This window comes from Oncorhynchus clarkii, unplaced genomic scaffold, assembly GCF_045791955.1.
Source record: "Oncorhynchus clarkii lewisi isolate Uvic-CL-2024 unplaced genomic scaffold, UVic_Ocla_1.0 unplaced_contig_360_pilon_pilon, whole genome shotgun sequence".
Lineage (NCBI taxonomy): Eukaryota > Metazoa > Chordata > Actinopteri > Salmoniformes > Salmonidae > Oncorhynchus > Oncorhynchus clarkii.
The window spans coordinates 13,770-28,918 of record NW_027259328.1 but is presented as its reverse complement, the minus strand read 5'-3'; the positions used below and the strand labels follow the sequence as shown (position 1 = coordinate 28,918).

General features: G+C 44.3%; 1 protein-coding gene across 1 annotated transcript; it reads left to right on the top strand.

The window, feature by feature from the left end:
• The first annotated feature begins 593 nt into the window (after positions 1-593).
• Positions 594-14,296, top strand: LOC139399968 (zinc finger protein ZFP2-like). Its single transcript, XM_071145104.1, has 4 exons — positions 594-1,125; positions 12,380-12,550; positions 13,310-13,793; positions 13,963-14,296. The coding sequence occupies exons 1-4, from the start codon at positions 762-764 to the stop codon at positions 14,024-14,026; spliced, it is 1,083 nt and encodes a 360-aa protein (XP_071001205.1). The 5' UTR covers positions 594-761; the 3' UTR covers positions 14,027-14,296.
• The last annotated feature ends 853 nt before the right edge of the window (positions 14,297-15,149 follow it).

The following is a 15,149-nucleotide window of genomic DNA, read 5'->3' as shown; positions in this document are numbered from 1 at the left end:
TTATGATGTCATCCTCACATCAGATAGCAGTGTATTAATTTGCTGCTACACAGATTACAGACACACAATCAGTCTGTTCATTTAGATGGAAAATCTAAAGGTTTTGTACTGAATAATCAGATGTGAGGTAAAATAAAGGTTAAATAAAGGTAAAATAAAAAAATAAAAAACCTGTCTTTTAATGTAATTACAATGTCTCAGTGATGTGTAAACCTGTCTGTTAATTGATCATGTAATTACAATGTCTCAGTGATGATGCAATCTCTATTGCACTCCACACTGCCCTTTCTCACCTGGACAAAATTACCAACTATGTTGAGAATGCTGTTCATTGACTACAGCTCAGCGTTCAACACCATAGTGCCCTCAAAGCTCATCACGAAGTTAATAAGGACCCCGGGACTAAACACCTCCCTCAACAACTGGATCCTGGACTTCCTGACGGGCCGCCTCCGGTACAGTAGGGGGCGGTGTTTCCACCTCTCGGTCCGTTGCGATCCGCCTAGAAAAACTAAAAGAAGAACAACAACAACAGCCATCTCAGCCATCTCGGTAGCTTGCTCGTCAACATAGCGGAAACATTCAAGCTCTTAAAGACTCTTTCTGGTATTTTAGGCACTGTGTTTTGATCACATTTCTGTCGTTTAGCTAATTATCTCATTTAATTTCCTATTTAACTTTTTGTTGTTATTATTTAGCTGACGTGGCTGGTTAAGTTAGCATTAGCATAGTTAGCTAACTGTTAGCTATCATCCTTGACCATGAGTTCACCAAGCTACTCTCCTCCTGATGAAGAGGAGGGGGTCTGCTGGACGGAGAAAGAGGGTCTGTGGCTGAATGTTGTCGTGAAAGAGGAAGAGGAAGAAGAGGATGTCACAGTAACAAAAGTAGAGGAAGAGGAGGCTGTTACAGTAAAACAAGAAGTAGAGGGTGAGGCTGTTACAGTGAAAGAAGAGAAAGATGTTTTCAGAGTGAAAGAAGAGGAGGAAGAGGAGGATGTGACTGTGAAAGAAGAGGAGGAAGAGAAAGAGGATGATGCAGTTTTTGGAGTGAAGGAGGAGAAAGAGGAGGGGGAGATGCTTGTGACATTGAAAGATGAGGAGACAGGAGATCTGATTAACACCAGTAAGTACTGTCTTAAAAACAGGGGCATTTACTCCGCAGTTCTTGAACTGATGTGACAAATGCTATGAAAAGTACCCTGATTTTTAATTGATAAGAAATAGTCATTTTATATCCACAAAATTTGTCACATGCGCCGAATACAACAATACCATGTGTAACCGATGTGAAACGGCTAGCTTAGTTAGCGGTGCGCGCTAAATAGCGTTTCAATCGGTGACGTCACTTGCTCTGAGAGCGAGTGGGTAACGATGCTTCGTGGATGACTGTTGTTGATGTATGCAGAGAGTCCCTGGTTCGCGCCCGGGTATGGGCGAGGGGACGGTAAAAAGTCATACTGTTACACATGAAATGCTTACTTACAAGCCCTTAATTAACCAACATTGAATTTGACCTTTATTTAACTTGCAAGTCAGTTAAGAACACATTCTTATTTACAATTACGGCCTAGGAACGGTGGACTAACTGCCTTGTTCAGGGGCAGAACGACAGACTTTTCCTTGTCAGCTCAGGGATTCGATCCACCAACCGTTCGTTTACTAAGCCTAGTGGTTAGAGCGTCGGACATCTACCACCCCAATACATTACAGTTCAAGAAGAGTTAAGAAAATATTTAGCAAATAAGCTTAAGTAAAAAGTAACACAATAAAATAACAATAAAGAGGCTTTATACAGGGGGGGTAGCAGTACAGAGTCAATGTGGAGGCTATATACAGGGGGTACTGGTACAGAGTCAATGTGGAGGCTATATACAGGGGGTACCAGTACAGAGTCAATGTGGAGGCTATATACAGGGGGTACCAGTACAGAGTCAATGTGGAGGCTATATACAGGGGGTACCAGTACAGAGTCAATGTGGAGGCTATATACAGGGGGTACTGGTACAGAGTCAATGTGGAGGCTATATACAGGGGGTACCAGTACAGAGTCAATGTGGAGGCTATATACAGGGGGTACCGGTACAGAGTCAATGTTGAGGCTATATACAGGGGGTACCGAGTCAATGTGGAGGCTATATACAGGGTATTACGGTACAGAGTCAATGTGGAGGCTATATACAGGGGGTACCGGTATCGAGTCAGTGTGGAGGCTATATACAGGGGGTAACGGTACAGAGTCAATGTGGAGGCTATATACAGGGGCTACCGAGTCAATGTGGAGGCTATATACAGGGGGTACCGGTACAGAGTCAATGTGGAGGCTATATACAGGGGGTACCGAGTCAATGTGGAGGCTATATACAGGGGGTACCGGTACAGAGTCAATGTGGAGGCTATATACAGGGGGTACCGGTACAGAGTCAGTGTGGAGGCTATATACAGGGGGTACCGCTATCGAGTCAGTGTGGAGGCTATATACAGGGGGTACCGCTATCGAGTCAGTGTGGAGGCTATATACAGGGAGTACCGAGTCAATGTGGAGGCTATATACAGGGGGTACCGAGTCAATGTGGAGGCTATATACAGGGAGTACTGAGTCAATGTGGAGGCTATATACAGGGGGTACCGGTACAGAGTCAATGTGGAGGCTATATACAGGGGGTACCGGTACAGAGTCAATGTGGAGGCTATATACAGGGGGTACCGGTACAGAGTCAATGTTGAGGCTATATACAGGGGGTACCGAGTCAATGTGGAGGCTATATACAGGGTATTACGGTACAGAGTCAATATGGAGGCTATATACAGGGGGTACCGGTATCGAGTCAGTGTGGAGGCTATATACAGGGGGTAACGGTACAGAGTCAATGTGGAGGCTATATACAGGGGCTACCGAGTCAATGTGGAGGCTAAATACAGGGGGTACCGGTACAGAGTCAATGTGGAGGCTATATACAGGGGGTACCGAGTCAATGTGGAGGCTATATACAGGGGGTACCGGTACAGAGTCAATGTGGAGGCTATATACAGGGGGTACCGGTACAGAGTCAATGTTGAGGCTATATACAGGGGGTACCGAGTCAATGTGGAGGCTATATACAGGGTATTACGGTACAGAGTCAATGTGGAGGCTATATACAAGGGGTACCGGTATCGAGTCAGTGTGGAGGCTATATACAGGGGGTACCGGTACAGAGTCAATGTGGAGGCTATATACAGGGGGTACCGGTACAGAGTCAATGTGGAGGCTATATATAGGGTGTTACGGTTCAGAGTCAGTGTGGAGGCTATATACAGGGGGTACCGAGTCAAGGTGGAGGCTATATACAGGGGGTACCGAGTCAATGTGGAGGCTATATACAGGGTGTTACGGTACAGAGTCAATGTGGAGGCTATATACAGGGGGTACCGGTACAGAGTCAATGTGGAGGCTATATACAGGGGGTACCGGTACAGAGTCAATGTGCGGAGGCTATATACAGGGTATTACGGTACAGAGTCAATGTGGAGGCTATATACAGGGGGTACCGGTACAGAGTCAATGTGGAGGCTATATACAGGGGGTACCGGTACAGAGTCAATGTTGAGGCTATATACAGGGGGTACCGAGTCAATGTGGAGGCTATATACAGGGTATTACGGTACAGAGTCAGTGTGGAGGCTATATACAGGGGGTACCGAGTCAAGGTGGAGGCTATATACAGGGGGTACCGAGTCAAGGTGGAGGCTATATACAGGGTGTTACGGTACCGAGTCAATGTGGAGGCTATATACAGGGGGTACCGGTACAGAGTCAATGTGGAGGCTATATACAGGGGGTACCGGTACAGAGTCAGTGTGGAGGCTATATACAGGGGGTACCGCTATCGAGTCAGTGTGGAGGCTATATACAGGGGGTACCGCTATCGAGTCAGTGTGGAGGCTATATACAGGGAGTACCGAGTCAATGTGGAGGCTATATACAGGGGGTACCGAGTCAATGTGGAGGCTATATACAGGGAGTACTGAGTCAATGTGGAGGCTATATACAGGGGGTACCGGTACAGAGTCAATGTGGAGGCTATATACAGGGGGTACCGGTACAGAGTCAATGTGGAGGCTATATACAGGGGGTACCGGTACAGAGTCAATGTTGAGGCTATATACAGGGGGTACCGAGTCAATGTGGAGGCTATATACAGGGTATTACGGTACAGAGTCAATATGGAGGCTATATACAGGGGGTACCGGTATCGAGTCAGTGTGGAGGCTATATACAGGGGGTAACGGTACAGAGTCAATGTGGAGGCTATATACAGGGGCTACCGAGTCAATGTGGAGGCTAAATACAGGGGGTACCGGTACAGAGTCAATGTGGAGGCTATATACAGGGGGTACCGAGTCAATGTGGAGGCTATAAACAGGGGGTACCGGTACAGAGTCAATGTGGAGGCTATATACAGGGGGTACCGGTACAGAGTCAATGTTGAGGCTATATACAGGGGGTACCGAGTCAATGTGGAGGCTATATACAGGGTATTACGGTACAGAGTCAATGTGGAGGCTATATACAAGGGGTACCGGTATCGAGTCAGTGTGGAGGCTATATACAGGGGGTACCGGTACAGAGTCAATGTGGAGGCTATATACAGGGGGTACCGGTACAGAGTCAATGTGGAGGCTATATATAGGGTGTTACGGTTCAGAGTCAGTGTGGAGGCTATATACAGGGGGTACCGAGTCAAGGTGGAGGCTATATACAGGGGGTACCGAGTCAATGTGGAGGCTATATACAGGGTGTTACGGTACAGAGTCAATGTGGAGGCTATATACAGGGGGTACCGAGTCAAGGTGGAGGCTATATACAGGGGGTACCAAGTCAATGTGGAGGCTATATACAGGGGGTACCGGTACAGAGTCAATGTGGAGGCTATATACGGGGGGTACCGGTACAGAGTCAATGTGGAGGCTATATACAGGGGGTACCAAGTCAATGTGGAGGCTATATACAGGGGGTACCAAGTCAATGTGGAGGCTATATACAGGGGGTACCGAGTCAATGTGGAGGCTATATACAGGGGGTACTGGTACAGAGTCAATGTGGAGGCTATATACAGGGGGTACCGGTACAGAGTCATTGTGGAGACTATATACAGGGGGCACCGGTACAGAGTCAATGTGGAGGCTATATACAGGGTATTACGGTACAGAGTCAGTGTGGAGGCTATATACAGGGGGTACAAGTTAGTTGAGGTAATTTGTACATGTAGGTAGGGGTGAAGTGACTATGCATAGATAGATAATAAACAACAATTAGCAGCAGTGTACAAAACAAATGGAGGATGGGGGGGGGGTCAATGTATCAATGTAAATAGTCCGGTGGCCATTTGATTCATTGTTCAGGAGTCTTATGGGTAGGGGGTAGAAGCTGTTGAGGAGCCTTTTGGACTTGGCGCTCCAGCACAGCTCGCCGTGCGGTAGCAGAGAGAAATCAGTCTATGACTTGGGTGACTGGAGTTTCTTTCAAAAATGTTTGGCCTTCCTCTGACACCTCCTGGTATATTGTTCCATTTTACATTAAGAATGATCCCACATCTAGAAAAGGCACTGAAAACATTTGAAAAAAGGTTGTTTTATCTTGACGGTAAAACCTCAACACCAAAGTTTTTTTTTTCAGCTTTGAAATAGTTCCCACTAAAGAGGACAATCACAACTCTATCAATAACCTTATAATAGAACAGCTGATTGGCTGATTGCCCGGGGCGCAGGGTAGCCTAGTGGTTAGAGCGTTGGGCTAGAAACCGAAAGGTTGCAAGTTCAAATCCCATAGCTGACAAGGTACAAATCTGTCCCTGAACAAGGCAGAACGACAGATTTGTTCCAAGGCCGTCATTGTATAATAAGAATTTGTTCTTAACTGACTTGCCTCGTGAAATAAAGGTTAAATAAATAAAACCTCTTATGTGGATGACAACCATAGGTGTTAATTTGACTCCAAAGAGGGAAGTGGCCATAATGGCCATAATGGGCTTCTTAAAGGTTACGCAGTTTTCACATTTATGAGTTAGCACAATAGAATCGCTTCTAACAGAGAGTCACCTTGAATTGATTCAGAACACCAAGTCAGTTCTCTCATTAACCTGGCTCTTCAATAAAGAGTCATTTTGAATTGATTCAGAACACCAAGTCAGTTCTCTCATTAACCTGGCTCTTCAATAAAGAGTCATTTTTTAATTGATTCAGAACACCAAGTCAGTTCCCTCATTAACCTGGCTCTTCAATAAAGAATCACCATGAATTGATTCAGAACACCAAGTCAGTTCTCTCATTAACCTGGCTCTTCAATAAAGAGTCATTTTGAATTGATTCAGAACACCAAGTCAGTTCTCTCATTAACCTGGCTCTTCAATAATTATGACTTAGTTTAAAATATCATCAGCTGATCCAGGAAGTAATTTTCTGAATGACATTTAAGTGATGTTGTGATACAGCACGACATGCAACAACAGCCAAAGTGCTGGAAAAACTGTGTTCACAAAGAATGTAATTCGCTACGCTGGTGAAGACAGTTGGTTGCGTGCTCCACGTTGGCCCTAATATCCCTACATTGATGTTCATCATCTGTTATTGTGTGATTGATTTACAGGAGGGTCTGATTGATTTACAGCAGGGTCTGGTTGATTTACAGTAGGGTCTGGTTGATTTACAGTAGGGTCTGGTTGATTTACAGCAGAGTCTGGTTGATTTACAGTGGGGTCTGGTTGATTTACAGTAGGGTCTAGTCTGGTTGATTTACAGTAGGGTCTGGTTGATTTACAGCAGGGTCTGGTTGATTTACAGCAGGGTCTGGTTGATTTACAGCAGGGTCTAGTCTGGTTGATTTACAGCAGAGTCTAGTCTGGTTGATTTACAGCAGAGTCTAGTCTGGTTGATTTACAGCAGGGTCTAGTCTGGTTGATTTACAGCAGGGTCTAGTCTGGTTGTACAGCAGGGTCTAGTCTGGTTGATTTACAGCAGGGTCTAGTCTGGTTGATTTACAGCAGAGTCTAGTCTGGTTGATTTACAGCAGAGTCTAGTCTGGTTGATTTACAGCAGAGTCTGGTTGATTTACATCAGGGTCTAGTCTGGTTGATTTACAGCAGGGTCTAGTCTGGTTGATTTACAGCAGGGTCTAGTCTGGTTGATTTACAGTAGGGTCTGGTTGATTCACAGCAGGGTCGGGTTGATTTACAGCGGAGTCTGGTTGATTTACAGCGGGGTCTAGTCTGGTTGATTTACAGCGGGGTCTAGTCTGGTTGATTTACAGCGGTGTCTAGTCTGGTTGATTTACAGCAGTGTCTGGTTGATTTACAGCAGGGTCTAGTCTGGTTGATTTACAGCAGGGTCTAGTCTGGTTGATTTACAGCAGGGTCTAGTCTGGTTGATTTACAGCAGTGTCTGGTTGATTTACAGCATGGTCTAGTCTGGTTGATTTACAGTAGGGTCTGGTCTGGTTGATTTACAGTAGGGTCTAGTCTGGTTGATTTGCTAAACGACTAATCTGTACCTCCGCACATTGACTCTGTACTGGTACCCCCTGTAATATAGCCTCCACATTGACTCTGTACTGGTACCCCCTGTATATAGCCTCCACATTGACTCTGTACTGGTACCCCCTGTATATAGCCTCCACATTGACTCTGTACCGGTACCCCCTGTATATAGCCTCCACATTGACTCTGTACTGGTACGCCCTGTATATAGCCTCCACATTGACTCTGTACCGGTACCCCCTGTATATAGCCTCCACATTGACTCTGTACCGATACCCCCTGTATATAGCCTCCACGTTGACTCTGTACCGATACCCCCTGTATATAGCCTCCACATTGACTCTGTACCGTAATACCCTGTATATAGCCTCCACATTGACTCTGTACTGGTACCCCCTGTATATAGCCTCCACATTGACTCTGTACCGGTACCCCCCTGTATATAGCCTCCATATTGACTCTGTACCAGTACCCCCTGTATATAGCCTCCACATTGACTCTGTACCGGTACCCCCTGTATATAGCCTCCACATTGACTCTGTACCGGTACCCCCTGTATATAGCCTCCACATTGACTCTGTACCGGTACCCCCTGTATATAGCCTCCTCGTTAAATCTGTACCGGTACCCCTTGTAAATAGCCTCCACATTGACTCTGTACTGGTACCCCCTGTATGTAGCCTCCACATTGACTCTGTACCTGTACCCCCTGTATATAGCCTCCACATTGACTCTGTACCGGTACCCCCCTGTATATAGCCTCCACATTGACTCTGTACCGGTACCCCCTGTATATAGTCTCCACAATGACTCTGTACCGGTACCCCCTGTATATAGCCTCCACATTGACTCTGTACTGGTACCCCCTGTATATAGCCTCCACATTGACTCTGTACCTGTACCCCCTGTATATAGCCTCCACATTGACTCTGTACCGGTACCCCCCTGTATATAGCCTCCACATTGACTCTGTACCGGTACCCCCTGTATATAGTCTCCACAATGACTCTGTACCGGTACCCCCTGTATATAGCCTCCACATTGACTCTGTACCGGTACCCCCTGTATATAGTCTCCACAATGACTCTGTACCGGTACCCCCTGTATATAGCCTCCACATTGACTCTGTACCGGTACCCCCTGTATATAGTCTCCACATTGACTCTGTACCGGTACCCCCTGTATATAGCCTCCACATTGACTCTGTACCGGTACCCCCTGTATATAGCCTCCACATTGACTCTGTACCGGTACCCCCTGTATATAGCCTCCACATTGACTCTGTACCGGTACCCCCTGTATATAGCCTCCACATTGACTCTGTACCGGTACCCCCTGTATATAGTCTCCACAATGACTCTGTACCGGTACCCCCTGTATATGGCCTCCACATTGACTCTGTACCGGTACCCCCTGTATATAGCCTCCACATTGACTCGGTACCCCCTGTATATAGTCTCCACATTGACTCTGTACCCCCTGTATATAGCCTCCACATTGACTCTGTACCGGTACCCCCTGTATATAGCCTCCACATTGACTCTGTACCGGTACCCCCTGTATATAGCCTCCACATTGTTAGGTAATCTTATTGTGTATATTTTATTTTATATTTTAGTTAATATTTCTTAACTCTGCATTGTTAGTTAAGGGCTGGTCAGTCAGCATTTCACTGTGAGGTCTACACCTGTTAGTTAAGGGCTGGTCAGTCAGCATTTCACTGTGAGGTCTACTACACCTGTTGTATTCAGCATTTCACTCTGAGGTCTACTACACCTGTTGTATTCATCATTTCACTGTGAGGTCTACTACACCTGTTGTATTCAGCATTTCACTGTGAGGTCTACTACACCTGTTGTATTCAGCATTTCACTGTGAGGTCTACTACACCTGTTGTATTCAGCATTTCACTGTGAGGTCTACAACACCTGTTGTATTCAGCAGTTCACTGTGAGGTCTACTACACCTGTTGTATTCAGCATTTCACTGTGAGGTCTACTACACCTGTTGTATTCAGCATTTCACTGTGAGGTCTACTACACCTGTTGTATTCAGCATTTCACTGTAAGGTCTACTACACCTGTTGTATTCATAATTTCACTGTGAGGTCTACTACACCTGTTGTATTCAGCATTTCACTGTGAGGTCTACTACACCTGTTGTGTTCAGCATTTCACTGTGAGGTCTACTACACCTGTTGTATTCAGCATTTCACTGTGAGGTCTACTACACCTGTTGTATTCAGCATTTCACTGTGAGGTCTACTACACCTGTTGTATTCAGCATTTCACTGTGAGGTCTACTACACCTGTTGTATTCATCATTTCACTGTGAGGTCTACTACACCTGTTGTATTCATCATTTCACTGTGAGGTCTACTACACCTGTTGTATTCAGCATTTCACTGTGAGGTCTACTACACCTTTTGTATTCATCATGTGACAAATAACATTTGATTTGATTTACAGCAGTGTCTAGTCTGGTTGATTTACAGCGGAGTCTGGTTGATTTACAGCAGTGTCTAGTCTGGTTGATTTACAGCAGGTCTAGTCTGGTTGATTTACAGCAGGTCTAGTCTGGTTGATTTACAGCAGGTCTAGTCTGGTTGATTTACAGCAGGTCTAGTCTGGTTGATTTACAGCAGGGTCTAGTCTGGTTGATTTACAGCAGGTCTAGTCTGGTTGATTTACAGCAGTGTCTAGTCTGGTTGATTTACAGCAGGTCTAGTCTGGTTGATTTACAGCAGGTCTAGTCTGGTTGATTTACAGCAGGGTCTAGTCTGGTTGATTTACAGCAGGTCTAGTCTGGTTGATTTACAGCAGGTCTAGTCTGGTTGATTTACAGCAGGGTCTGGTTGATTTACAGTAGGGTCTGGTTGATTTACAGCAGGTCTAGTCTGGTTGATTTACAGCAGGTCTAGTCTGATTTGATTTACAGCAGGGTCTGGTTGATTTACAGTAGGGTCTGGTTGATTTACAGCAGGGTCTAGTCTGGTTGATTTACAGCAGGGTCTAGTCTGGTTGATTTACAGCAGGGTCTAGTCTGGTTGATTTACAGTAGGGTCTAGTCTGGTTGATTTACAGTAGGGTCTGGTTGATTTACAGCAGGTCTAGTCTGGTTGATTTACATCAGGGTCTAGTCTGGTTGATTTACAGCAGGGTCTAGTCTGGTTGATTTACAGTAGGGTCTGGTTGATTTACAGCAGGGTCTAGTTGATTTACAGCAGGGTCTAGTCTGGTTGATTTACAGCAGGTCTAGTCTGGTTGATTTACAGCAGGGTCTGGTTGATTTACAGTAGGGTCTGGTTGATTTACAGCAGGTCTAGTTAGATTTAACTGAGAAAGCATCAAGGTAATGTGTTTTCAAATGTTTCTGTGTCAGTTTGGACACACAGATACTTGGCTCATAATGTGTAGAGAACTGTTCCTTGATGGATAGGCTATTGTACAACACACAGAGCTATTTTCCTTTATTCAGGACATTTAGAATGACAACACATTACAGAGTAGCCTAGTGAGATTATTCACAAAATGATCTGGTGATCAGGTTATAAAATGTCATGACAAAGACATTTTAGTTTCCATGTTTCACCTGAAATATTAAATGATTTATAGTCCTCGGTCTGTTGTAAGGGTCCTACAGTAGGTCGGTGTTGTAAGTTATGGGTTCTACAGTAGGTCTGTGTTGTAAGTTATGGGTTCTACAGTAGGTCTATGTTGTAAGTTAGGGGTCCTACAGTAGGTCTATGTTGTAAGTTATGGGTCCTACAGTAGGTCTATGTTGTATGTTATGGGTCCTACAGTAGGTCTGTGTTATTGTTTGGTGAAGTTATGGGTCCTACAGTAGGTCTATGTTGTAAGTTATGGTTCCTACAGTAGGTCTATGTTGTAAGTTATGGGTCCTACAGTAGGTCTATGTTGTATGTTATGGGTCCTACAGTAGGTCTGTGTTATTGTTTGGTGAATTTATGGGTCCTACAGTAGGTCTATGTTGTCATCTGAGACCATTCAACAGTCTAGATTTACCAGGTTATTACTGCTAAACAATAAACCGTTTTTGTTGTTTTGATTATTTCTTACATTCTCTAAGATACTATTTGGTTGTGATAATTGCAAAATATGTATTTTGGATGCAGCAGTTGTTAGCTTAAATGCTAATGCTAGGCTGGAAGCATAGCTGTTAGCTAGAATGCTAAAGCTTATTGACATAGACTTGTAGCAAAGCTGTTAGCTAGAATGCTAATGCTAGGCTGGTGGCAAAGCTGTTAGCTGAAATGCTAACGCTTATTGACATAGACTGGTAGCAAAGCTGTTAGCTAGAATGCTAATGCTAGGCTGGTAGCAAAGCTGTTAGATTGAATGCTAGCGCTTATTGACATAGACTGGTTGCAAAGCTAGTCAAAGAGCTTTTTACTGGTTGAAATTAAAGTTGTTGTTTTTTAAGTATAAAGCAGTTGATTTGAAACAATGGCACAAACGAGCCTTTACAATTATAATCCAAAAGTAGTGTGAAATTCACTCACAAGCAACCTGTAAATGGAGGCTATTTTTGCTGTCAGTCTATGAGAACTCCCCTGGGTTTTCCCCCACGGTGGTGAATTAGTACCTAGGGTTTTTACAGCTGTATTAACTAGAATCATCCACTACACTACTGTGAGAAAGAAATCAAGACAATATGGCTGTTTTTGCTCACTTGAATGTCCTTAAGACAGTTTTCAAGTAAGTTTGTAAAAGCATTTTTAAACATTTCATTACAGACTTAAATTGTTATAAAACATCACGGGCAATCACCTTTTACCTCAAATAAACAGTGGATTACCGCTGTTGTGGGCCTTTAACCATCTGTCTGACTTTGTTGTTCACACAGGAGAGAGACGGGACTATTGTGGATCCTCTGGGGATCCGCAACAACCTCATGATACTGACGAGGCAGAGCAGAGTCTCTCCGCATCGGAACAACCCAAGAAACACCAGCGGAGAATCACAGGAAAGACACCTCACTGCTGCGCTGACTGTGGGAAGAGTTACTCAAGATCAGATTCACTAAAACTACACCAGAGAATTCACACAGATGATAAATCTCACTGCTGCTCTGACTGTGGGAAGAGACTTACCTCTTCGGCAGACCTTATAAGACACCAGAGAATCCATACAGGAGAGAAACCGTATAGCTGTGATCAGTGTGGGAAGAGTTTTAATGTTCCAAGCAGCCTGAAAACACATCAGAGAATACACACAGGAGAGAAGCCTTATAACTGTTCTCAATGTGGGAAGAGTTTTTCTTCATCAAGCCGTCTGACTACACACCAGAGAATACACACAGGAGAGAATCCTTATATCTGTGATCAATGTGGGATGAATTTTACTACATCTAGCCAGCTGACTTTACACCAGAGAACACACACAGGAGATAAGCCTTATAGCTGTAATCAATGTGGGAAGAGTTTTGCTCACTCACGCAGCATGACAGCACACCTGAGAATACACACTGGAGAGAAACCTCACTGTTGCTCTGACTGTGGGAAGGGATTCCACTCTTCAGCAGACCTTAAAATACATCAGAGAATCCATACAGGAGAGAAACCTTATAGCTGCTCTGACTGTGGGAAGAGCTTTTCAAAATCATCTACATTACAATCACACCAGAGAATTCACACAGGAGAGAAACCTTATAGCTGCTCTGACTGTGGGAAGACCTTTTCAAAATCATCTACATTACAATCACACCAGAGAATTCACACTGGAGAGAAACCTTATAGCTGTTTTCAATGTGGGAAGAGTTTTACTGAATCTAGACGGCTAACTACACACCAGAGAACACACACCGGAGTGAAACCTTACCACTGCTCTGACTGTGGAAAGAGATTTGTTTCGTCAGGACATTTAAAATCACACCAGAGAACACACACAGGAGAGAAGCCTTATAGCTGTGATCAATGTGGGAAGAGCTTTACTCACTCAAGCAGCCTGACTATACACCAGAGAAAACACACAGGAGAGAAACCTTATAGCTGTGATCAATGTGGGAAGAGTTTTGTTACATCTAGCCAGCTGACTATACATCAGAGAACACACACAGGAGAGAAATCTCATAGCTGTGATCAATGTGGGAAGTGTTTTGTTACATCTAGCCGTTTGACAATACATCAGAGAACACACACAGGAGAGAAACCTTACAGCTGTGATCAATGTGGGAAGAGTTTTGTTACATCTAGCAGTCTGACTATACACCAGAGAACACACACAGGAGAGAAACCTTATAGATGTGCTCAATGTGGGAAGTGTTTTACTACATCGAGCCATCTGACTATACACCAGAGAACACACACAGGACAGAATCCTTATAGTTGAAATCAATCTGGGAAGAATTTTGCTCAGCCAAACTAGCTGATATCACACCAGAGAACACACACAGGAAATAAATATTGTAGCTGTGATCAATGTGACAAGAGATAGTCTGGTAAAAAGATATCTGATTAAACATCAGAAAATACATGAAGGAGTTGTTTCATGATATCAATTAATTAATGTCACAACGTAGAACGTTGTAGAAGGGGTATTTTAATTATGTCATAATGTAGAATGTTGTAGTAGGAATATTTTAAGGATGTCATAATGTAGAATGTTGTAGAATGTGTATTTTAATGATGTCATAATGTAGAATGTTGTAGTAGGAGTATTTTAGTTAATCATGTCACAATGTAAAATATATATTGAGTGAGAGATCCTTCCTTCCGGGTCTTTGTCCACTACTTAGTACACAAAACCTACAGACAAGAACAGTATCCTACGCGCTTCAAGTGCGCATCCCACATTTCTGAGGGATTTCCGTTCACACAATTTCTGAGACTGAAGCTCTTGTGTGTCGTAGTAAAACAGAGGCTGAAAATGAAGAGGAAGTTTGAGGCTCATCCCCCCCCCCCCCTAAAGAATGGCTTGATGATGCTCTCAGTAGAAATGTAGGAGTTTGAGGCTCACCCCCCCCCCCCCCCCCCCCCCCCAAAGGCTCATCCTCATCTTGAAGAGACGTCGCTCTAGTCTTGATGAGACGTTGCTCTAGTCTTGATGCCATGTCATCCCTCTAGTCTCGATGCGACGTCCTCCCTCTAATGTTAGTTGACAGATAAGAACACGAGACTTTAAGGAGAAATTACCCAACATCCCCTATTGCATGTCATTTCTCAGAGGCCCTGTCTCCTCCATGTCCTTCTGCTCTATACAGTAGATACACCTTCAGGTAGGGGTGGTTCTCAGAGGCCCGTCTCCTCCATGTCCTTCTGTTCTATACAGTAGATAAACCTTCAGGTAGGGGTGGTTCTCAGAGGCCCTGTCTCCTCCATGTCCTGTTCTATACAGTAGATAAACCTTCAGTTAAGGGTGGTTCTCAGAGGCCCGTCTCCTCCATGTCCTTCTGTTCAGCAGATAAACCTTCACGTAGGGTTGGTCATCTTGAACTTAGTCTTCTCCACCCAGAATGCAGGTGGATGTTCTATTTAAAAACTCTCCACCCATCAGGCGTGAATGAAGAATTGTTATTTGAGTGTTTTCTGTAAGTGGTATATTGCCTGTTATTGGTGTTCCATACCTCCCTCTAGTGGTGCCTCTAGCTCCCTACTCCTACCATCCTGTTTTATTTA